The sequence below is a fragment of the Parasteatoda tepidariorum genome, chromosome 9 (genome assembly GCF_043381705.1).
Source record: "Parasteatoda tepidariorum isolate YZ-2023 chromosome 9, CAS_Ptep_4.0, whole genome shotgun sequence".
Classification (NCBI taxonomy): domain Eukaryota; kingdom Metazoa; phylum Arthropoda; class Arachnida; order Araneae; family Theridiidae; genus Parasteatoda; species Parasteatoda tepidariorum.
In genome coordinates this window covers 3,675,070-3,700,853 of record NC_092212.1, presented here as the reverse complement: position 1 = coordinate 3,700,853, position 25,784 = coordinate 3,675,070, and the positions used below count along the sequence as shown (strand labels likewise).

At 29.3% G+C, this 25,784-nt stretch overlaps 1 protein-coding gene across 4 annotated transcripts; it reads left to right on the top strand.

Annotated features, from left to right (window-relative positions):
* The first annotated feature begins 5,236 nt into the window (after window positions 1–5,236).
* Window positions 5,237–25,495, top strand: LOC107446740 (zinc finger protein 76). 4 transcript variants are annotated; one of them, XM_016061470.3, is made up of 12 exons: window positions 5,237–5,365; window positions 9,298–9,393; window positions 10,246–10,597; window positions 11,343–11,461; window positions 12,686–12,724; window positions 15,556–15,657; window positions 17,383–17,578; window positions 17,696–17,875; window positions 19,268–19,480; window positions 23,662–23,765; window positions 24,013–24,099; window positions 25,174–25,495. In XM_016061470.3, the coding sequence occupies exons 2-12, from the start codon at window positions 9,316–9,318 to the stop codon at window positions 25,357–25,359; spliced, it is 1,656 nt and encodes a 551-aa protein (XP_015916956.2). In that variant the 5' UTR covers window positions 5,237–5,365; window positions 9,298–9,315; the 3' UTR covers window positions 25,360–25,495. The 4 variants fall into 4 exon arrangements, with proteins under 4 accessions (XP_015916956.2, XP_015916955.2, XP_015916958.2 ...); XM_016061469.3 differs by lacking the exon at window positions 5,237–5,365 and adding an exon at window positions 5,373–5,918; XM_016061472.4 differs by lacking the exon at window positions 5,237–5,365 and adding an exon at window positions 5,384–6,577.
* Window positions 25,496–25,784: the final 289 nt, after the last annotated feature.

The following is a 25,784-nucleotide window of genomic DNA, read 5'->3' as shown; positions in this document are numbered from 1 at the left end:
CAGGGCTGATTGTGCTCCGGAAAAAATCCGGATTTCCGGAATTTTTGCTAACAGTGATCCTGAAGTTTCCGGAGATCGAAGGTTCAGACGTTTCAAAAAATCCTTGATCACAAAAGCTTCCGGAAATCAAATTTTCAAAGGTGGAACTTAAAAACACAGTTTATTTTATTTGTTTGTAAGGGAGAGCCAGAGAGATACTTAATAAGCTTATATTCATGATTAATATTCATTTTTTATCAGTAAATAGTTGTTATAATCATAAACTCAAGAAAGAAAGACATATTTGTAAATATTAATTACTTCTCCAGGTCATCATAGGTATGTGTAAATGGTATAGGTATGCGTAAAATTTTAAATATATTTTAATCAAACTAAGAAATACTGAGAAAAGGGGAAAAAAACTTGTTTAAATTATTTTTTAATTTTTCAATTGAAAGGGTTTTTTTTTTTTTGAAATTTTTCCGGAATTTTGACTTGGGCTCACAATCACCCCTGCTTCCTTAATACCATTTTATCAAATTGGATTTCACGACAATTAAAGTGTAACATACATTTTAGTTTGGATCTATTTTATCATATTGTTTGGTGCAGCATGCCCTCCTTTGGACTTTGTGCCATTAAACACAAAAATGTTATGTTCAATTCGTTACTAATGACGCGGACAGGATTCATTGGAAATGGAAAATTAAATTGAGCCACGACTGTCAATATGTATCCAAATGTCCGCACTATCCGTGAAGTGAAGAATAGCTTTTAACCCCTCACGAATAACTATTAATATTCTTCTGAAGTCGCAGAGCATGGGTGCCACTCTTCAGTCCTGGGGACTGTCTTGAGGGAAAATCAGTAAAGTTTCATAAATTAACGTCTTTTTTTTTTCATTTGTTTTTAATATTAAAATTTCTGTTTTTCCTTAAAAATGTAACAAATATTTTCTGTTGAATAAAATTACATTTTTAAGTAAACATTGTTAATTGTGTTTATTGCAAAATGATAAAATCGTGATGTAGCTCAGAAATGAAAATCAGATTGAACTTAAACACCTGCTTGCTTAAACAAAATTCATACTATTGTATCTAAATTTTTCTTGTTTTATTTCCCCCCGATGTTTTGAAATGCCGACCAAAGTTAAATTGAGATTTTTTTTTTTTTTTTTAAAGAAAAGAAATTTATGGAGATTGGACAATAAATAAATAATGATGGAGTGAAAAATTTGTAGAGGAATGTGTAGAAAAATGAGTGGTTTATTATTTAGTCCAAAAGATGTGCAAGGTTAGCTGTTATTTTTCTCCAGTTTGCTGTAAAAAATAACTTTATAAAATGATGGAGAAAAAAAAACTAGATAATTGATTTAATTTATAAGTCCTTATCATAGAAAGGTACATTTTGGAGTCATTAAGCTATAAATTTTTGAAAATTCAAATAAACAACTCTGAATTGTGAAAATTGATCAAAAAAATAAGTTCAGTCTCGAAATATTTTTAGAACTCAATAGAAAGACTTTCCATAAAAATGCTATTTCCAGACTAATTTAGCCTTCTTCTAATAGCATGATGCATTGTTCAGATAGATCTAACTTTACTCAGAGGATTCATTCATTTTATAAAAAAGTAAACTCAACTTTACATTATCAATTTTTTATGCTGATGAAGGGTGTTTATTTATGATTAACAACAAATTTTGTAATGTGAAGTTTTATAGTTTCACAACTATTGATCCGTCTCCATCATCTAATTTTAAAACGCACCCACTACAGTCAAAAATACTGTAATCATATCATAGATTTTTTTTTAAACGATGTATAAAGGGATCCTTCACTGAATTAATTTTGTACCAAAATGTTGAGTGGCATATTCATTATGTTTTCGCTTTGAAGGTTTAAAATTATTTGATGACACAAATCTTAAACAAATTTTAATTAAATGTTAGTGTAAAGGAATAATGGATTTTGAGGCCTGAAATCAATCGGAAATAGTAACCCGGATGACGAATTTTAATTCCTAGCGACATCTGTGCTTAGCTTTTCCCGGTCAACCATCCATAAAATAAAAATAAATTTTTCTACTGCGTTGTGGCAGGCGAAGCAATTTAATTTATTAAAAAAAAATCAGATTTTTTTTGCCCTTCAACTTTTAGTTTTAAGAATGCCGTTTTCAATATCTCCTTTTTTCGAGCGCGAAAATGTCATCCGCCGGCTCTGATAGAGGGTAGATTATTTCTTGCATTTCTTTTGTGAATACTTATTTATAATTTCAAAGTATTATTTCAGTGTAATGCTTTTTTTGATATCAATAAACCAAGCCTATATTTTTGATAACAGCAATTTTATATTGCAAATATTATTTACATTTTTCGTACTCAACCAAATTCATTACTATTAATAGTTAAAATAAATATCAAATTGATTCTAATAATAATAATCCAAAAATGCTACAAATATTGCACACTTTTGTACCAAGGTAAAAGTTTCTTGCTTTAAGTAATTTAAAGGGAATAAAGTAAAGCATACTTCAAAATAAAATCAGACAAATTCTGTATTTATAACCGAATACAAAAATATTATTGAAATTAAATTTCTTTTAACCAAATTGTAAAATTAAAATAAATATGATTTTAAAATAACTAAAATATTTCTGGTTTTCTAATGGGACTAGTGCAAGTAGACAATCATAATGTTAAACAAAATCCAATAAAATTATTTTTTCTATTGCATCAACCAATGGTTGTAATATTACACCATTCATTTTTTAATTTCATTAATAAATTTCTTCTAATATGCATTCCCTGTATATGTTTGTCTTTGTAACGTTAATCACACCAACGTAACGTAAAGATACGTAGCATCTAAAATAAACGCGAGCATGCACAGTTGCTTCAGTTGTACGAGAGGAAGCTAACGTATAAGGGCGAAATATCCCTAATGTTTAATATTTTTGAAGTATATTTCAACCCCTGTACGCTCGAGTAAATTCGAGGGCGGTAAACAGGCCAAACTGTGCTCACTCGAGATAATTTGAGCAACGTTGTATTTTAAGCTGCTGTAATTTTTCACACTCGAATATAATCGAGAATTGAAAATAACAACGTGTTTTTTAATATTAAGTGTATTTTTTTTTACATAAAAAAATGAATTTTTTTGGCCGTTTTTGTTTTCAAACTGTCTGTGCGTTGAGGATTAAACTATTCTTCAATTAAACATTTTTAATCATTAAAAATAAATATGTGTCTATTCCTCTGAGATACACAATACTTTTACATTGAGTAGGCCGTTGAGGTTGAGAAATTTTTTTTAGGGCAGAGGTGAGGAGAAGGACACATTTGAATTAGGCAGTGATAAAGAAGGTCACATAAATTGATATAACTATAAAAACTCCGCAACATAAAGGCGAATACTGAGGGATGTGGGGTTGAAGGAGAAAAGTAGGTACTGTCTCTATCAGCAGCCACCGTCACGGTGTCTGGTGGATGGCAGCAACAGGGTTAGTGTATTTCAAATAGGTATGAGCCATGGCCAAAAATTACGAACACAACAGAAGAATTCCTATTATTGGACATTTTCAAACTCAGAAGTGCGCAAGAATAATAATTATAGAATATGAAAGACTGATAAAACTGCAACACTACAACATTCTAATCCAATGCTCAATGGAGGGCAGCAAGTTATTCAATTCCATTGAATTCTAAATTGTTGCAATCCATATAATTAAATATTAATCAATATGAGAGCTAGAAGCCGTACAAGAAACTCAAGGTTACATGCGTCCTCAATGAAGCAGGTTCCCCGCCTCTAGCTTAGAGCATATCCAATATACGGTGCAAGACTGAAATAATTTTCAATTAATCAGAATTTAATATAGTGTTTGACGTTTGAAAAAAGATTTTATGATTTTTCCTTGAAATTGTACTGTATTATGAATATGGAATTAAAAAGAGTACAATGCATAAAACGAAAAACAAAAACGGATCACTCTAAATAATTTATCTAGGTAGTAACTTATCTATGTTCCAGGGGTGGATCTCAAATATTCTAATTAATTAGTGCTGTCGATCTTTAAAGTTGAAAAGTCGTACACAAAAACGTATTTTTTCTTCATAGATTTGCCTCTTTTTTTTTTTTTACGGATTTGGATTTTTGACTCCCAAAGTATAGGGGGTAGAGGTATCATATTTCCCAGATTATAATCTGGGAAATATGATCCCTATAGTTTCATTAGGAGAGCGATGCGAAATTTGGACCCCTTAATGTTAATTTTATTTTTTGCGTATTTCAGCATATCTGCAGAAATTGTTAAGCAAATTGAAAAATTTTTGCACACAATTATAAAATTCGTTTATCCATAAACGATTCCATGCAAATAAAAAAAAATTTTTTTTTGTAAATATTTATTATTTTATTTAATGATAATAAAAAAAATATAATTGCAAGGTATAAATTTTTTTACATTATTTTAAATTTTTTTGCATAGCAAAGTACAAAATGTGAGCGAAATCGAAATAGTTGCAGAGAAATTTTTAAATGGAGTAAAAATTGCATACCTTATAATTCGAATTTTTTTTCTCTATTGTTTAATGGAAATTAATTTTTTGCACTGTATAATCTTTGGCTAAACTAACTTTATAATTGTGAGTAAAAATTTTTCAACTCGCTTAAAAAGTTCTTAGAGATATGGAAAAATAAGCAAAAACTAAAGTTAACATTATGAGGTCTAAACTTTGGATCGCTCTCCTGATCAAACTATGGGGACCATATTAACCAGATTGCGGCTACCCCTTATGTTTTGGGAATCAGAAATCAGAATCCCATGAAAAAAAAGGTGTGTTTATTCAGAGAAAGTACGTTTCTGTGTTTGATTCCTTAACTTAAAATATTATCAGCCCTAATTAATTATTATATTTGAAGTCTACCCCTCGAACCATTCTTAATTAAGATTCTCAATCTTGATTAAGATGGAGTCCTAGGACATGAAGAACCGATAATTAGATCAAAAGTCATCATGGAGTCTAAAGTATCATAAGATCCATGAAAGTTATTCAAGGTGGTCCATTTTTTTTTTTTTTTTTTTGACGCACTGTACATAGATACTTTTGCAACTCTTTCAATTTGAATTAACTTCTATTCTATTCAAATCAAAATTCTATTTGGATTAAGTATTGAAAAATTTTTTAATTGTTCCGAGCAATGGAGATTTCAAACGGTATTCTCCTTCGCATTTCCGAGTTTCTGCACTTAATAAAAGTAGAAGTATTTTTACTCAGAAAGCACTCAAATTTTTTTTTTGTAAGTTATCTTTACATTATTCTAAATTGCTTTTGGCATCACAACATTGAGTTTTTGTTTTTTTTGCAAAGCATGGTGGTCCATTTGGTAAGTTCCCAGCGTTCTTTGTAATAATTTCCCAACATTCTTCTGTGTGTCCGGCTGGACTGTGGTTGGCTGAAAGTCAAGGCCTTCACTTGATACAAAAAATTAATTATAATATGTCTATATTTGTTGTCGAGAAATGTAATATGATATCCTTCAATTATCTGCTCTTGATTGATGAGCTGCAGTATCATCTAATGATTATTAAGTCGCCATCTTGTTAACAAATTACTCTGAATGCAAAATAATATTCATTTGGATTAAACTGTAAACACATCTGGAAAACTTATTAGCACTTAAGACACATATGTCTGAGTTCATCAGCTTTCGAAAATAATTGAAACCAGATAAATTCAAATTAAATTTCGTTTGGCGTACTCTTATATTCCCCCCTTTAAAATGCGCTTGTTTAAATTATTAGTATTTTATGCTATATTATTAAAAACATGGAATAAAAGTTTTGACTGTGGCTAAATCATGCATCGTGATTTCTTAAAAAGGAGAAAACTTAACAATAAGAGTTATAAATAACTCTTTGCTATTTGGTGAATATATGGTAAACACTTGCTGTTTATTTATATTTATCGACCGTCATTATTCATTATCATGAAAATAAGTTATTATTTTAAAAAGTAAATGTGATAAACTCTCAACTTTCTTAATAAATTTAAAATTATATTTTTCAAAATTCAATTTATTCTTTAACTTTATAAGCAATGGTATTTGTGTCCTTTTTAGTCTTTACTTTTGTGTCCAGTTCCTTCCTGTTTCTTGTGTTCCTGATACAAAAAGTTTCTTCTCAAAAAAATTCAAAAGAAAAAAAATCTGTATTAAAGATAGTTATATTTAATCAGTAAGTGTTAAAGGCTGTATATTGATTTAAACATTGACAACTTGACCTAAACTAAGTCCAATATCTCTTGAGTGTTTAATATAGAAGGCTATAGTAAGTTTATATCATTTTCTTAAAATGAACTCAAATTAAATTTTTAGCTGGGGAATATTTTTCTATTAGAAGCCTTTCACGCCAACCATAATTGCTAAGGTGTTTAAGAGTTTTGTAAAACAAATAAACAACAAAAATGTAGTTTGCCCTGGTATGGCTTTGGAACCAAATGTTTTTCAGTTAGTCTTCTTTTGTGATGTTTATATCTTGTTTCTTTAGTGCCATTATTGCTTAAAAGTTGTCAAAACTTGGCTATTATTTTGGTACAGGTAATGTACTGGTAGTTTTCCCATCTATTTTAAGCAAAGTTTACAAATATAATTAAAAAAAAAAGGTTTGCTTAAATTATTTTTTTTAAAAGAAAGATTAGATTTTAATTTATTCAAAATTTTGTTAAATACATCAGTTATAGTAATGCTTAGTATTGTTTTAAAAATATTACCAAACATTTAATATTTTTAACTGAAATAATTAGTAATTAATTATTACAAATTAATCACTGAAGAAGTAAAATCATAGTTACTAATGAATAGTTCAAGCTTAACACTCTTGTAAAGACATAGACCCTTTTGTTAGACATCTAGTGAATAATAAATTAGTTAAAATCTGACATTAAAAAAAAAAATCAATTTTCCAAATTATTCTTGGCTTATCAAGTCTTTCCTCATTAATTAACCTATAACTATACAAACTACTCATTTAAAAATAAATTTTAAAATGACTTGTATTTAACATAACTTGACTTAACATTTTAAAATGACTTGTAATAAACATAGAACCAAAGGTGTAGAAACTTATTTTACATGCTGCCAATGAAAAATTTCATTTTGAAATAAAACTAAGACGTAAATTTATGAACTATTAAAAATATTTTGAACTTATTATTATTATTTTTTTTTTTTTAGTTCTAATGTAATGTATGTACCACTACAAAATACAATTCCAATTCACTAGTATATAAGACTTATTAACTCGATTCTATGATGGGGTACTTTTTAATAGATGAAGGTTGACATTGTCGATATCTACTCTCTCCACATCTAATGAAAATATCAGGTTCTTTAAATTAGGGGTGCACAACCTTTTTGAGTGAAAGGCCACAGGCGCAGCAGATTGACCAATGAAGGGCTGCATGACGAAGTATATACTGTTTGACTAATATAGGTACTTTTCCCGCCATGAAGTCTGCAGCAGTCTGGTGCTATGGAAACAAGAGGGCATTTTAGGGAGGGTAACTTTGATGAAGAGGTCTCCTTTTCTCTCGCCGAAACCAGTCTTAAAGAGGGACCCACACCCCTACTTGAAATAATCATACTTCGTTACCATAGTCATGGCCACAGCTCCAGACGAATGTCTGGAAGAGTACCTATCTTAGACAAACAGTAGACAGACATATTGACAGAAATTTTAGGTAGTAATTGTTATATAGACTTCATTGTTCTGGACACTAAATTCTTTTTGTCAGTTAACTTTGAAATGTTTTTTCATGAAATTAAATAATTTTAAATGTTTAAAATTAGAAACTGCAAAACTGATTACTTAAGGGAAGAAAAACGAAAAAGAAAACAGAAGAACAGATTTTTGAATCATGTGAGAACAAAAACAATAGGTTGGGTGCGTGTTCATGTTCTTGCACATGTTCATGAGACCAAGGAAATTTGCATGGTTTTTTTAATTATTTTTTTGCAAAACGGACCGCGTTTAATATAAATGTACACATCTCGGTTTTTTTTTTATTCTCTTCGGGAAGGTATCTATTTTGCCAAGATCCATAATTATTTTATAAGTTACATAAAAAATTTAAAACAGAATCGAATTTCACGAGTTGTAATATTGAGCTGAAATATCAGGATATTCTAAATCACAAGTAAAAATGTAGGAATAACGGGAAAAAGAAAAAAAACAAGTTCGAAAAGCCTCTTATATTTATGTTAAAATCGGTACAAATAAAGCACATGAAAAGAAATTATTTTAATGTGCGATTCAAAACGCGCGTGCTGTTAAGTTATAGTATTAAAAACTTAAGAATTTTTTTTTTTTATCACGGGGAAAAAACGCGTAGTTCTAACTAACCAAAAATTTCTCAAAATCCCTTTGATCCCTTGCAATGAAATTGGTGTAAATAAACAGTGTCAAAAATTTATGTATTTAAATACGGGATTTGAAATTAAAGTCGTAATAGCGTATAAAATATATCAGGGCTTTCAAAATCTTGTAGAAATGTGCAGCAATAATTGCCAAAATAACGATTGAAAAATAATGTGATTTGCGATAAAATCAGCATTAATGAACCNAAACTACGTCAAAAAATAATCAAAATGAGCAATTCTTTACTCACGATTTGTAATAAAATTGTGCTAAAATACTGAAATTTTAAAAACCACTCGGAAACGCGTAGCAATAACTGCCGAAAAAAGGATCAAAGTCACTTAGATTTTCCATGAAGTTTGCAGAAATTAAACATTTCATAACTTAAAAATCACGATTTCAGAAACTACATGAAAATGGATAGCAGTAATTACCGAAAAGTTATTGGATTCATGATAAAATCGGCACACCCGAAGAGCGTCAAAAGTGATAACTACAATTCGTATATCGTAATAATGACATATTAAAAATATGGGGATTTTCAAAACTCTGCGCAAATCCGGAGCGTTAACCATCACAAAACTATTTTTTGTAAGTCATTTTAATTTTATATAAAGTTTCTTCCATCCCAAGTAGAAGAAACTTTTTCAGACTAAAACAAATATTAAAATAAATGTTGTAATAGCTTATAATTGCAATCTAAGTTAAACAAAATGTTGTTTAATTCCTAAGCTGATTCCAAGATGTATATCATTTTTAGATGCGTGAGTACTAAAATTTAACAATTGGAAAGAAGATAAACACAATGACTTTTAATAGAAGTTTACTTTAAAAGGATTATATAAAGATGAAAATTTATATGTAATTTTATCTTTAAATTTTTTCCTTTTCATTATTAAAGGATTGATTGATATGAACCATGTCAGGACTGAAAGAGTCAAAGGAAGATGAACTTGAGAGTCAGAAAGCGCAGGAGGTGATTGGATTACTTCTAAGAGTATGAACCTTTCTAATTTTTAGAATAGTTAAGTGGTTTCTTAGAAAACTAGTGTTTATAGCTGTTAAATGTTGTTTAAGTCTAATTTATTAAATGGAGCAATTGTTGTAATCTCACATGATTCATTTCTAAATTTCATTTCATACATTTCTTCAATTTTCATTTCCTGTGTATGTTTTTAGTTCAAAGGTAGGCTTAAACAACATTTAACAGCTATAAACAGTGGGCTTTGTAATGTCTGTGCTTATTTACGACCACTTTTGAGAGGCACAGAATTTTTTCCATAGATTCCGTGTTGAAGAAAACCTTTTGGAGAGACCATCAAAACCTCTCCCAGCGACCGGGAAATCCTCGGCAATAAATGCGAAAAGATTAAATAAAGAAACACGAAAAATATCAAAACACAAAAACAGTAACAAAACAAATTAAATAGATTAAAATGTACTCGAAATTTTTGTGTGGGACTCTTGTTTGGAGAGCTCGTTTTGATGATATCTGAAAGGCATCTGCAATCTCATGTTGCAGTAAAGATGATGCTATCAATGATTATCTATAGAGTTAAATTAGAAAAAAAAATTATTTTAGAAAAACTTAGCCTCTATTCCTAAGAGTGATTAACTTCTATTCACGACCAATTTACTGTGGAAGTTGTCACTTCAGAGAGGTTTCACGGCATATTCTGGAATACTAATAATCATAATTAAAATAGCAAAAATTATGTTTTTTTTTTTTTTTTACCAGCTCACATGTTTTATTATTATTACTTTGCAATGAAAAATTGAGTTATTTTTCCCATTTTTTATTTGCTTATATAAAACATCTTAATTGCCTTATACATTTTCTGCCTTTTAGAAACCAGATGAGGATTGTACTGAGGCCCTTACTTATCCAGCTGTTTGTAAAACGGAACCTGACCTTCCTAGCTCTTCCATTACGGTTTCTATTTCGGATGCCTCCCCACTGAACATTTGTCAGGTTTCCTTGACTGATGCTGCGGGAATGATTCTGGAACCTAATGATATCTTGCGACAATCTTTGGATGGAACTTCCTCCATCCAGTTGGAGGATGGGACTACTGCTTTTGTGCAGAGCTTTGAGCCCGTCGATGAAGCAGACAGTGGCGATGCCACTGCCAGATTCATTGATGGCCAAGCTGTGCAACTTGAGGATGGTAGCACAGCCTTCATTCATGCTGCTCCACGAGGTAATGAAGTTGCATGTTTTTTTTAGCAGTTTGTTGACCTCATTTATTGTAATAACTAAGTTAAAATATCTGTGTTTGTTAAATATTGTACACAAATTAATTTTTAAAACATTTTTTAATTATATTTGAAATTTTCAAAACATTTTATTTAAAGCAATTAAGTTCTGATTGAAAGAAATTATTAATTTGATAGTATATTTATAAACAGAATATTTTGTAAGTTATGTATACAGATTAAGAATTTGAAAAGTAATAATGTTTTGAAATAACTAATTGCTGGAGTCATATGAAACTGAATATATTTATTAAAAGTATTTTTTAATATATATATTTTATTTAATAATTCTGTTGCATAGTAATTTTGCTTTTGGTTTAATTTCTAATTTAATTTGGAAATCATGTTTCCTAAGAAAGTTTTATATTATCGTTCAATATTCAGCTTCAAAACTGCTTTGTGTACTCAGAAATCTCCTTGGAAACAACAAAAAATCAATATTACATTCTTTATTTTTTTCTTCTTTTAATTGATCTTAAAAATGACCCAACCAAATAGAAGTTTCATTTCGTTTATTGCTTCTTTGAAAATTTCATTAGTTTAGAAAGTGAAGTTCATTACATTAAATAATCTGGGGAGGTCTCAAATTTCTTGTGTTTAAAATATATTTAAATCGAGCAGCACGCTGGAAAAAAATAGTTTAATTGATGGATATTAATTTTTGTACCTTAAATGTATAATTATTTTCAGAGGGACTTCAGCCTGTTCAGTTGGAAGATGGAACGGTCGCCTATCTATCTCAAACTGGAGCCGAATTATTCAATGGAGAAGCTTCAACTTTGGATTTGGAACATATTTCAACATCTCAGGTATTTTCCACAGAAATAAATGAATAATTGCACCTACTTTCCTATTCAAGCAAAGACTGGAAATGCATTCCTTCTTTTCTTAACAAAAATAAACTTGTTTTTTTTTTTTACTTTGGAAATTTTTTCCCTTTACATCACATCCTCATACTAAGTAAGCAAAGCAACCACAAATGCATTAGTTTTTCTAACCACTGATTTTATGTATTTAAAAATGATTTATTTAAGGAAATTAATATATACAGTAGGGAACCGATTATCCGGAACGATCGGGACCATCGCTATTCCGGATAACTGATTTTTCCGGTTTTCTGAATCACTACAAAAAGCCGTTTTTTTATTGTTAAACCCAACTAGAAAAAAGTTTTTTGAAATAATCTTAAAAAGAAGAAAAAACGATTAAGTAATACACTAATGATTATTTCCAAATGATGGTAAGGGGAACATCTTTTAAAAAAGAAAGAAAAATCCTAAAATCTTATGAGGAGAAAATTTTTTTTTTTTTTAAAAATGGCGGGAAAACGTATCGAATTTCGTTCCGGTTTTTTGGTTTTCTGATTTCCGGATAATGGGTTCTGCACTGTACCTCCAAAGAGAAAAAAAAATTCCATTGAGCAACGGATACATTTTTAGATTTGTCGCTAGAAAGATACTCTGGATACACATCAAAAGTCTGTCCAGGTCACATTTACTACTTTTAGCGGTATCTTCACAAATTCAACTTTGGGGAAAACGATAGTTTCACAAAATACTTTTTCTTAAAATTTGATTTTTGCATCTCGTAAGGAACGATAAATCCATAATTTTACCATATCTTTGTGTTGATTTTTTAATATAATTCTTAATTTTCGCAAAATAGGTACCTCTCAGATAAACCTAGACAGACCCCTGCACATGGAATTATTTTTATTGCTTTAGATTTCTCTTTTGAAATATATTAACCCTTAGCGAACTGATGCTGCCACTTCATAATGTCGCACATATGATGATCAAAATTATTTTTTTATTTTTTTGCTCTTATTGTAGTCATATTTGATATTAATTCAATTGTAATTGATATAATTAACTTTTATAATTATCATAATTAATCTTTTTAATTATACCTGGTGGGAAATTTGAAATAATTCTTGACCGTTCAGGATTAAATATTAATTTGAATGACCTTTGTTCTTGTTAATTTATTTTTTGTAATTTTAATTTTTTATATTTTTTTATTTATTTATTTAGCTTGTTGATGCGGATGTTAAGGAAATGGACTTGAAAGTGGTAATTCTATTTTTCTTATTTGGTATTATTGCAAGATCAATGTTGGTTAGCACTCCTGTATAATTATTAATTTATAAATATATTATTTTTCTCATTTTTTGATTTGAATTAAATGTTCTGTAATTGTTTGGGCTGTAGGTTTTCTATAAATGCAGATTTGGAAAATTTTTTTCTTCTCCTGCACGGTAAAAGGGAAAAAGAGAAAATAAACTGTAAAACTAGTAGAACTTTATCCAGAGTGAATAGCTTTTTGAAAAAGTGATTATTATTGTTTTTTAAAAGCCCTTAAAGGTGCTTTTTTCATTGGGTATTTTTAAAAAGTGCTTAATTTTCCCTTTTTCAAAATGAGATTTTTCCTTTACTATGTTGATTTTTGCTTCGAATTATACACAAAGACAAGTTCACATTGTTCTATTCAATGTTTTCACAATTAATTCAACCCCAATCTATTTCGGCGTATTGTTAGTCTGTAGTGTACGAAAACGCCATTCGTTTTACGTATTTGAAAATTTCATGATTTTTGACAATTGTCAAAAGCAATACCAAAAGTCTTTTTTTTTTGTTTGTTTTTTTGACATGATGGTAAAAATAAGATAAAACCGCCAATTGTCGAAAACTTATGAACCCTGCCTAATTATGATATTTTTTTAAAGTGCTTAAAAATATTTTTTGAGTGCTTGAAAAGTGTTTAAAAGGTGCTTATTTTTTGTTGAATAATTAGGTTAGGCACCCTGTTCTCAAACTGGTATTTCATAAACTTTTCCAGTTACTGAATTAAAGCTAGTTAATAAGACTTCCTTATTAAATATACTAAAATTCTGCTACAGTGACCGGCACCTATCAAAATCATGTCAGTTTTGAAAAAACAATTGATTTGATAGAGTGGCTGATTTTGTAAACCGAAATATCTTTACTTAAAAATTTCAATATTAAGCTTGACAAATACACTAAAAGCTAAACTAATTATTTCAATTATAGATTAATTTTACTGAATCTACATTTTAACGAAACATGAGCTACCTTCTTTTTTAAAAGATAAGTTTACAGAAGAATTTTAAAATATTCGCATTTCTAACTGCCAACTTTACAGGATTTTCCAGTAGACTACTAGATTTTGCAAATTTTTCCTGGTATTCCAGTTTAATAAAATTTCTCCTGGATTTTGTACATTTTAAAAAATTCCATGAATTTGAGTAATTTTTCTAAGAACTCCCTATCAAAATAGAATATTTGCATCTTTTTATTGCTTGAATGCTACTACGTTATGTAGCAATCCCCATTTATAGAAATCAATTCAAAACTTTTATTTGTTCTAAAATGTTCAGTTTATTTTTATTCAGAACTCCCTTTTTAAATTAAATAAATAATCTTTTAAATATCTTTGATGAATTGAATAACTGTCACTATTCAAAATTATGAGTAAACATTCAATTTCAAGTTCATATAATGTCAATCATAACTGGAAAATATTGCAGTTTTTGTATTCTAATGACTATCAAAATCCCTAAAATTCCTTGTTTGTGAAATATTTAGTGTATTATGCTATAATTATCATGAAATTTATCTAATTTTGTAAAATCTACTGTATTTTTTCCTATCCATGTTGATAGCCATTCATCTTCATTTGATTTGAAAACTTTAAAGATTCAACATAGTTTAAAAGTTTTTGCAACTTTCAATACATTTTTTCTTTGCTGTAAAGTTCTTTTTAAAACATTAAAGGTTTTTCTGACATCTATTGAAAACAGATTCACCTTATTAAATGAGTTACGATCAAAAACATTGACTGATGATGGGCACTTCATAACTTTAATTCACGAACAGTTCTTTTCTTTTCTTCAAAATTTCATTACATTCTATGTTTTATTATTTTCAACCCTCTCCCTTAAATATCCCTAAGAAATGTAATCCTTACTTGTTTTTTTCCTCAGGGGAGGTTGAAGGAAATATGTTATACATATGCTATTAAGAAATTAGGAAAATAAAAGTTTTTTTTTAAGCCCTTCAAAAATTGGATTGAAATTTGAAAATTTGGATAGTGGTTTTATAAATAAAAGTGTGGTTTTGGTATGTTTTGCTATTGTATGGTTCTATTATTATAGATTTGATTTTAAAAAGCTGCTGATTTACATTGCTGCAGTATTAATAGAGGCAGTCACTGTTTTAATATAGCAGGCACTTACTTTCCTTGTTTATCTGATAAGAAGAATTTAGTAGCATTATGTTATTTAATTGAATTGCATTCACTGTTCAGCAACATAAATATAAATGATCTGTGAATAATGTTAAAGAAATTGTTAAATTTTATCATTTTTATTAAATAATGGATAATTTTATGTTAATCAAAAAGAAGAGAAAAAGGGAGTCAAGCTTTTTTAATGAAGATCTTTATAACTTCTGGAATACAGGCAGCCACTTCTATTGAATTTTATTTTGATCTGAACAAACATAAATTATAAAACGTTGCAATTTGCTTAAATATCAAGTCTCATTCGGCAATTTCTAAAGTGTAATTTTTTTAAAAACGTTATTACTATAAGGCAGTACAGCCACTTTTAACTGTTATATTATGAAATTCTACATTTAAAAAAAAAAAAAAAATTGGAATTTCATTATGAAGAATTATATACAAAGTTAAATATCATAAATTAATGTTGTAGTTGAATATAATCAATTGTGATAATTGTAGTCAATTAGATATACAAATATGTTTCATGAAGCGAATTATGAAAGCCAATTGTTAAATTATCATTCTAATAATTATTTTACTTTTATTTGTTCTGACCTTTGCACATTTTAGTCTCATAATTGAATGAGTGAATTCTTTACAGGAAAGTTTTAACAAAAGCACTACTACTAAAGTTGCAGAGAAAGCTTTCCAGTGTGAGTTTCCTAATTGCAAAAGGCTTTATACTACATTACATCACCTAAAAGTAAGTTATGTTACATTATATAAGCATTATTTTGTTTCCAGACAGTATAGGTTCAATCAGTTTAATGCCTGTTAAGTTCTAATGTGAATGAAATGTTTTTTTAGCAGTTTTTATGTAGATTTAATAATTAAGATTTTCTAGTCTTTTGATAACCATTAAAACCTGCATTACTATAATATAAGATAGATTTCAGGTTGACACAGTGATTAAAAGATGAAAAGTAAAGTTGTTTAAATTTATGTATTTCAAAATTAGTATCACAAGCATTCATTTTCAAATTGAAATATTAAAATCTATAGACTTTGCATCTATAATTACGCATTTTTAGTAATTAAAATGTGTAGGTGAGTGGGGGTTGATTGGGGGGGGGATTCCATAAACAACTAATACTGGCTCTTAGCTCTACAATGCAGGTTCTAAACCTTCATAAATTGAATACATAAAACGAAAATATGAAGCAGTCGATCCGAAAGCTTTCTCGTCCTTGGTTTTGAAGCAGGGCTGAAAGTAGGAGGAAAAAACTGGTATCAAAACCTGGACCACTGGTATTTCATTGATAGATGATTTTTGTAATGAGTAAAAGAAGCTCTTTTTAATTATAAACTATTCATCACTATTTTTTACTTTATCTTGTATTAAAAAAAACCCCTATATATGTATTTATATACATGTAATTTAGGAGAGCATAATGTTTTTGGGTTAAAGGCCACTTGCACAGCCAGTTGACAAACAAAGGGCCATTCATGTGTTAAGATTTGAGAGGGCGAATATGGTGATCTTTTAATAAACATTATTGTTCTAAGCGCTAAGTGATTATATTTGGTAAACTAAGTGCTGAATTCTTTTATTGGTACGTTTGCAAAATAAACACTTTTAATTATTAAATCTCATCCAAAAATGAAAAAAATTATATTTTTTTAATAAAAATCCCCTTATTAAAAAAACATTGGAGAAAATAGTGTTTTTTTTATTTTATTATTTTTTTTTATTATTATATCTTTCTGCAGTACTTGGGTTTATTTTAAAATTAATTCTAACAAAAAAGCTGAAAATCTCACTGAATGAAACTATCAAAAAAAAATAATAAAATTGAAAATAATATTTTAGTAGGTAATAATTTAAATTTAATATTTTAATTTAAGAAAATGTATAGTGCTTACACAGAAATCAAAAATTAAAATATCAATTATTGTATGATGCAGATAAATTGTTTCGAAAATTTGAATAGATATGTTTATTCAAATTATTAAAATAATTTCAATCCAATTAACAATTTAATCAACAATTTGATACATGCAGAACTTTTAAAAGTAGTAGATTAAGGAGCCATTTACAAATTATTAAACAAAATTCTAATTTTTAAAGTAATTTTAAATTGATTAGTATAAGATTTTATTATAAAATTATTCCAATTATCAGTTTAATAAATAATGGCATTTTGAAACTAACAGAAGAATTTTATAATTTGAACTCAAAATGCTTATAAAAACCTTTTTTATGTCATTAATATTTTATTTGTAGTTCTGATTACAGTTTAATTTATTTTGAAAATCGTTTCTGAAGTTATGTTGCCACAGTCAGTTCAAGTTTTTTCTTTCTTTTTTTCCTGAAACTGCTTTGGCATGTCTTGAAAAATTCTTAATAATTATCATTTTATTATTCTTAATTATTTATATTATTATTTATTTTAGTATCTTACGAATAACTGTTTTATTCTGTGTGTAGGTCCATGAAAGGTCTCACACTGGAGATAGACCCTTCAAGTGCAAATCCTGCACAAAATCTTTCGCGACAGGTTATGGTCTTAAGAGTCACACGCGTGTCCATACAGGGGAGACACCCTACAAGTGTCCGGACGAGGCGTGCCATAAAGCCTTTAAGACATCTGGGGATCTGCAGAAACATGTTCGAACACACACTGGTATGTATTTTAGCCTCATTTTAAACAAATGGTTTCTTATTTCAAGACAGAAAAGTTGTATACTGTAACAAAAAAAATAAAAATAATAGATGATTTTTCTGTTGTTATTTTGAATAGGAGAGAGACCTTTTAAATGTTCCTTCTCTGGTTGTGATAGAGCATTTACTACCTCTAATATACGTAAAGTACACATCAGGACGCATACGGGAGAACGTCCATACATCTGTAAGGAGGAAGGTTGTGGTAGAGCTTTTGCCAGTGCTACAAACTACAAAAATCATATCAGAATACATACAGGTATTGATATAAACAAACATTTTTTTTCCTTCTCCCTTTTGTGTCTTGGAATTTGTGGTTCGCTAGAGCAAAAGGTGTCCTTTGGATTTATAGGGTTCTAAGGAAGTGTTAGAGGGGTTCCAAGAGTTGGGATGTTTTTTTTTTTTACTTATTAATAATTTTTATATCCAATCTGTCTAATAGTTTCTGAAAAATCAAATTTTAAAAGAAGTCATAATTTAAACTTTAAGTATAAAAGTCAATTCGATTTCAAGGAACTATTTCTCTGATTTCGTTCAAATTATGTAAATATTTGTATAACTTTAATTCAACAATTTTTCATAGATTATTAAATGAAATTAAAAAACAATTTTATTTTTGTATGGAATCATTTTTAAATAAGCAAATTTTATAATTATATGTCATAAGTTTTTTATTTGCTCAAAAAAATAACAAAGAAAGTACACAAGTAAAACCAACATGTAAGGAGTTTGAGGCTCCTTTTTTGACCAAACTGTTAGGATCCTATTTCCTATATTTAGGACCAAAAATCCAATTCCATCCAAAAATAATAATTTTTTTCCTCCAGAGAATATAGTTTTTGTATCTGATTTGGTAACTCTAAATACATTTGTACTAACGTCCTCTCTAATTATTAATATTCATTCCTAGTACATGAAAACCTGATCATTAGATCAAAAGTGATTCAGGGTATTTCATGTTTTTTTCTTCTCCGCTCTGTGCATTACATGCATTGTACTATACTTTAACCTAAATGTAAAGCCTCTCAACAATTTTCATTTGAAAAGATATATGAATTAAGTGCCATTTAAAGTTCTATGCATATTATTTATTTGGATTCATTGGGTTTTATTTATTGCTTTGTATTTAATGCTAGTGGTAAAATCCTTCCGGATGATTTTTTATTTTAATGAAAAACACGCATAGTTTTTATATTTTTTCAAAAGAATTTCACTAAAACATAAGGTTTCCTGAATAAATCTTTATTAAAAAATTTTTTTCTTTAAAAATTTGTAGTTAAAAGTTATAAGTTTTTTTGGAAAACCTTGTTTTTCTTTCTTTTTTTTTGGAAAACCTTCTTTCTCTTATTTTGTGGTCAATGCCTTATGAAAATGCTTCAATTTAACTGAAAGAGCTAAACAATTAATGTCAGTACCAGGGGATCCCAGTTATAACACCACAATATTTCTTCCATTCTTTCAACACACAGGGAGTTACCATATCTCTTTCCCTTACCAAATGCACATTTATTTTTAGTTTTTCGCATAAATCTTTTCAATTTTCCTGCATTACATCTTAAATTTAGAGCAAAAAATGTTTTTCTTGTTTCAAAATCATTTTTTTTTTTTTAAATTTATTTATATTGAACTATTTTTCATGTGTTTTGAATAGGTGAAAAACCTTACCTCTGTGCAGTGTCTGGTTGTAACAAGCGTTTCACTGAATATTCTAGTCTTTATAAGCACCATGTCGTGCATACGCACTTCAAGCCTTATGCGTGCAATCTATGTGGAAAGAACTATCGGCAAACCTCCACCTTGGCCATGCACAAGAGGACTGCTCATGGTATTCTGGAACAGAATGAAGAAGAGGAAATGATCTCTGGTATTGTTCTTTTTTTCCGCATAAAACGTTTTATTTTCACCCCTTTGGTAACTTTGTACTTTATTGTATTCTTGAACTGAATGAAGAAAAAATTATCTCTGGTATTGTTCTTTATCTTTGCATAAAAAATTTAGTTAGTATTCCTTTGATAAATTTTTACGTAATGGAATTTTCATTGCTTGAACTTTTATTTATTATTTTTTTAAAATTTAGTTCATGGTGCGTAGCATTTTTAAAAAGTGCTTAAAGGTGCTTATTTTCAAGTTTTAAAAGCCCTTAGAGATGTCTTTTTTAATGGGTGTTTTTAAAAAGTGTTTAATTTTCCCTTTTCAAAAATGAGATTTTTTTCTTTTTTACTAGGCAATTTTCACTGCGTATTTTGCAAAAGCTTGGTTTTCACATTGTTCTATTCAACATTTTCACAATTCATTCAACCACAATCCATTCTGGCATACCGTCGGCCCATAGCGTATGAAAGAGTCCGCAAGTGCGTCTACTGAGTTGGGTTCGGTGAGATTCTTGCACTTTCATGTGCAACTCTTCTGCATTTTGCAAGATATTCTCAAATTTTCCACCTTCTGAAATCAAACCGAAAAATCTCTCTATCTCTTTATGGTGACTAATATAATCAAGAAAATAGATTTTTTTCAGAAACTAGTTATTTTATCATGATCATGTAAAGTCTTTTAAATCTATTTTTCATTTTGTTAATGTATATAGTGCTTAAAAAGTACTTAAAAGGTGCTTATTTTTTGTTGAAACATTTGGCTATGCACCCTGTAGTTGATCTTGTAATATCCTGCCTTAGGTTTTAATATTTATGTTAACTACTTTTTTTATTATATATTACTTAAAATTATTTATAACTTTTTGCACAATAACGGTATTGTTACTCAAGTCCAATCCCTATTTTTAATGTCCTTATCCAGTTTTAAAGTGAGGCAAAAGAAAAATGATCCTGCTATTTTTATCAATGTAATTTTACAACTACCTGACCTTTCTCAATCCCTTATAACTCTCTTCTGTGAAATGGATGACTCATGGCACATGTGGTCTTTACTGTTAGAAAGAATGGTTTCACATTTTGACCTTCAACTACAGATGGGTACACGTAAAATTATATATACACCGTTTCATTCATTTCACTTTCTACCCCTTTCTCTCATATCTTTTATATCTCAGAAATTAGATCATCCATCATCTTCTAAGATTAGTTAGAAGTTGATGAAATTTTGGAAAAAAATAGAGCAAAACCTCTCCTGCAAAACGGACACCTCTCAAGACGGGCATAATTCCCCTGGAATCTTCTATGAACAGTGGTGTACGCAAGGGAGGGGTTTTTGGGGTTTAAACACCCCCCTTGCGCTCAGACAAAATAGCAAAAGTAAAAACTTTAGTAGAAATTATGCGAGCTATTATTTTTTAAGACTATATATTTATATTAACCTTATGCCAACTTTTTTTTCTCACGGTATTTCTCAGAATACTGAAGAAACATTTACTATAATAAGATTGTACTTTTGAAACCAAATTCACGTGATACTGTTATGGACTGGTTCCTTTCTGTCCTGCCAGTGTAGTTTTCGAGACTGGCTGTCATTCGTGAGGTCTTTACGGGATGATTCTGGAATCCTAGACGTTCTGTCGTCTTTGAGACAATTCGAGATTTTGGAGACGCAGTGAAAATTTATATAAAGGGGGGAACGGACTACAGTGGAGTTAGTTAGTCAGACTGAGAGTTATCTCTGCTGCTTGTCATTAAATCTGTTTTGTTTTGTCTTAACAAAAAGTTCATTCAATCGCCGAACCCGTTGTCCCCAGTATTTCGACTAGTGAAGAAATCAGTAACAATACCAGAGATACTGTGCTCGTTGAAGTTATTCATTCCCGCTCGAAACTTTGAGATCATAGCATAGCGGATATTTCTGTGCCAATATATACATATATTTGCTGTTCTTGGATCTTTAGGATTTAACAATTTTTAACGCAAGAATTTAGCAATTTTTAATTATTTTGAGAAAAAATCACGATCTGAAATTAGTGAGGTGACAGCATCTAGTACCAATTTAAGTTTTTCTGTTGTACAGAAATGTGATACTTCTGTTGAAGAAAACGTTTCTAGCATAACAAAATCTGATGAATGTGAAAGTGGCCCTCAAAGTGNATTTCCTTATCCAGTTTTAAAGTGAGGCAAAAGAAAGATGATCCTGCTATTTTTATCAATGTAATTTTACAACTACCTGACCTTTCTCAATCCCTTATAACTCTCTTCTGTGAAATGGATGACTCATGGCACATGTGGTCTTTACTGTTAGAAAGAATGGTTTTACATTTTGACCTTCAACTACAGCTGGGCACATGTAAAATTATATATACCCCGTTTCATTCATTTAACTTTCCACCTCCTTCTCTCTTATCTTTTATATCTCGGAAATTACATCATCTTCTAAGATTGGTTAAAACTAGTTAGATGAAATTCATTAGTTAGAAGTGATGAAATTTTGGAGAAAAAAAAAGAGCAAAACCTCTCCTGCAAAACGGACGCCTCTCAAGACGGACATAATTCCCCGAGAATCTTCTATGAATAAACCATTATGTACATTCTCCGCAAAGCAGACACTCCCGTAACTGGACGCAGACAGTCATCTTTGCCCTGAAACATTATTTCCTAAACCGTACTCTATTTTTCAGAATTATAAGGGAAAAAAAGTACTGTTTCTGCTTTATATTGCAAGGGAAAAAAAGTTTGCAACTTTTCAAAATTTTCTAAGTATGTGAATTTTTTAACTAAAAACTAAACATAACTAAAAATATTGTTAGGTTATTTCACAACGGAATAAATCTTTCTCCTGTCACCTTGCCTTAACTATGCAAAGAAATGTGAGAACATCATACAGCTTATTGAGACATGGGCATCTTTTGATCTTTTCATCTGGGTGATACAGGTTATGAGACTCTACAACATGAAATGATGTCTTAAATGTTCTCAATTCTTCTTCCTCACTGAAAATCACTCATTTTCTTACAAATTTGAGGACTATTTAACACAGCTAGGGTAAAAAAAAAAGAACAGAAGTATAATCTTTGAGGTGTTCATGTAAATGAAACATTTATTCAGACACTTGATACATGATTAATTGTGAATATATCAACTTCCATAGGTTCTTGTACCTTACAGATAAGCATTGATTTCTTTTGTTTTCTCTGAATTGCAAGAGGTTTACTTTCAAGGATTTATTAACCACGTTTCCTATCAAGTAATGGGTAGGTGTTAGGGGGTGTAAGCCTAATAACTGAAACAGACTAAAAGCCCCTATTTGGTATCATATGACTAATTTGAATATATGTGTTAATAAAATTATATTCATTTATCTGTGGCTACATCTAGAATTTTGCACTTGTATCAAACTTTTTCATATGTTCTTTTTGTATAGAAAAAAAATATTTTTTAAACTTTAAATGAATATCCACGTATTCTAGATCATTTAATTATTTCTACACCATTGAAAATATTCTAAAGACAATTTACAGTGTTAAGCTTTGTTATTAGCGTACCCTTCCTGTAAACAAACAACTCTCGTAAACAAGCAATTTTTTTGGGCCCAATGGTGTCCACGCAATTGAGGTTTCACTGTATTTGAATTTTGTATTTGTTAAACTTATTTTTCTTGTCTAAACTTGTAAATCATTTTATTCTTATAAATGTTATTTTTTTTTTTTTGATTTAGGAAAGCTTTTTTCTTATTTTAAAATGTGTAATTCTTTTATATTGTAATTTGGGTTCGTTAAAACATCGCTAAACTACTATAAATAGTGGATTTTTTTTAGTCGTTTTTTTAAGGCTTAGTTTAAGTAAACGTGAGAAGATTCGAAGGGAAAAAAAAAATTTTTTTTTGTTTGTATTTTCTTTTAATAGATTATAAATTATGCAGTGTTTGAAACCAAATGTTTGTTCTATATTTATTGAAAATGTGAAATCAAAATTTTCTTTACTCTATGCTTATGACCATAAAATTTAATCCTACATTTGGAACAAGAATCTTAAAAAAACTTATAATAATAGTTTTAAGTAAGAAATTGATCTACCTTAAATTTTTATATTTATTTTCCTATGCTGAATTCTCATGTAATTCAAATGTATTATGGTTTCATAAAATTTGTTTTACTTATTACATTTTTAGAAGCTGTGGAGAAAACTGAAGAAAGCTTGGAACTTAAGAAAAAAGCTGTCAACACCATACCAAAAGAGAATGAAAAAGATAATAAGTGTGCCAACGTACAATTAGTGAGTCTCAATTTGTACATATTCATATTATCGTTTGATTTTGCATTCAAACTTTTTGTTTGGTTTTCTTTTGTAAACAGAATAATATTTTATGCACAAAAAAGGTAGTAAAAATGAAAGAAATTATTTTTTTTCATTGTGTAATTAATTACATTGACACACTTTGAGTTGTTATTGAATAAAATGTAATGCTTATTCATATGCTTACAAAATAAAGTTTATAATTTTGTTTTAAATTATTCTTTAGGATACCAAAGATTCCAGTTCAGTCAAAACAACATTTCCTACTATCGTAGCTCTTCAGGGTGAAACTTCTGCTCAACTTTTACAAGAAGTAAGTCTCGTTTCTTCATACGGTGCTGAATACTTCAAGCTCACTTTTCTTCTGCTAACTAGCTTTATCTTTCAAATAAATGTGACTAGGACTGCTTGATATATTTTATTTTATGACCGTCATTAAACAGTCGACTCAATTTTAAGTTAATGACTTTGTAGCCTTGTAATTTTGCATCCAACCCAGAAGACTAAGTAACTTCTGGATCAAGCATTAGGAGAAATTGCCTCTGTGGAAGATTTTTCAATGGATTAAACCTGCATTTATGTTTCATGGAGAAGAAAACCTCCTACAGTTAGCTAAATGGTAAGAGGATTATTAAAACGCAGCTTCTTTTGCAAAAAAGAAAACGCATCAGCACCAATATTCAATTATTATTTTTCAGAAAATAGCTAATTCTGTTTACATAATGCAAATTTTATTTTTATGGTCGTCGTTCAACAGCCGACTCAATATCGAGTGTACGGCAACCTTGTATTCAACTCCGTAACTTTGTAATTTTGAAAGCAATCCAGTAGACAAGGTAACTCTTGGATCAAGTTTTGAGAGAAATTTGCCTTTGTGGAGAACTTTTTGATGGAACTAAACCGCATTTGCTTTACATGGAGAGAAAAACGATTAGGACCTCCCACGGTTAGCCTGGTGCCTCCCAGGCAGGGAAAGCAGAAAAAATCTGAAATTTTCATGGATAACGAATTTTTCTAGTACTAGATCATCCACCGTAAATACCTGACTTAGCACTCTCAGGCTTTCATCTGTTTCCAAAACTTACAATTATTTCTTGGTGGAAAACATTTGAAAAATTGTGACAGCTTGAAAGAAATTGTTACTGATTGGTTTAACAATCAGACGGCTGGTGCTCCGACTTTCATATTAATGGTGACTGTCTACTGTTTCAATATTAATGGTGACTGTTGAAAAGTTAATAAATGTTCATATTTTAGTTTGTGATACAATTTACGTTCATAAATAAAGTTTATTTTACTCCTTTACAAAACGTTTCTTACTTAAAAAAATTAACCTTGTATTAATCTACACTAACTGTTAATAAAATGCTGTTTGTTTGGTTTATAGCATCCTGTGTATGCTGTTCAACTGCAAGATGATGGGACTCTCTCCAACATGCAACAAATAGTTCTTGTCACCGACTCCTCGCAGCTTGCGACGCTGCAACATTTGGCACAGCAAGGGCAATTTGAAACAACTGTTCTCTCTTCTGTTACTGGGGAGGCTGACCTATCCACTAATGCAACGACGTAACGTCTTTATTTCAATGAAATAATTATGGAATGTTTTTTACCTCCCTCAATCCTGTACATTATTTAAGAAGGAAAAAAAATCAAAATACTAGTCATTGTAATTAAAATATTGTTGAATAAATTTGTTTTATTTTTTATTTAATGAAGTAATTTCATGCCTTAAAAGGGATTGTTACAGATACTTTTTTTATAAATCTGAGCATTTCATAAGTGTGTTTGCAATTAAAGAATTAAACTTATTTATATTATCACTGTATATTTATATTTTTCTTTTAAATTTATCATTATTGAAGTACATAAACGAGTTTAAATTTTGATCTGACATATATTTTATAATACTACTCTATCGCATAAAGTGTTAAATATCTTTTCTGGTATTTGGAATTTACTATAAACGATTTTAAGCATGTTTAGGAATCAAAAAAT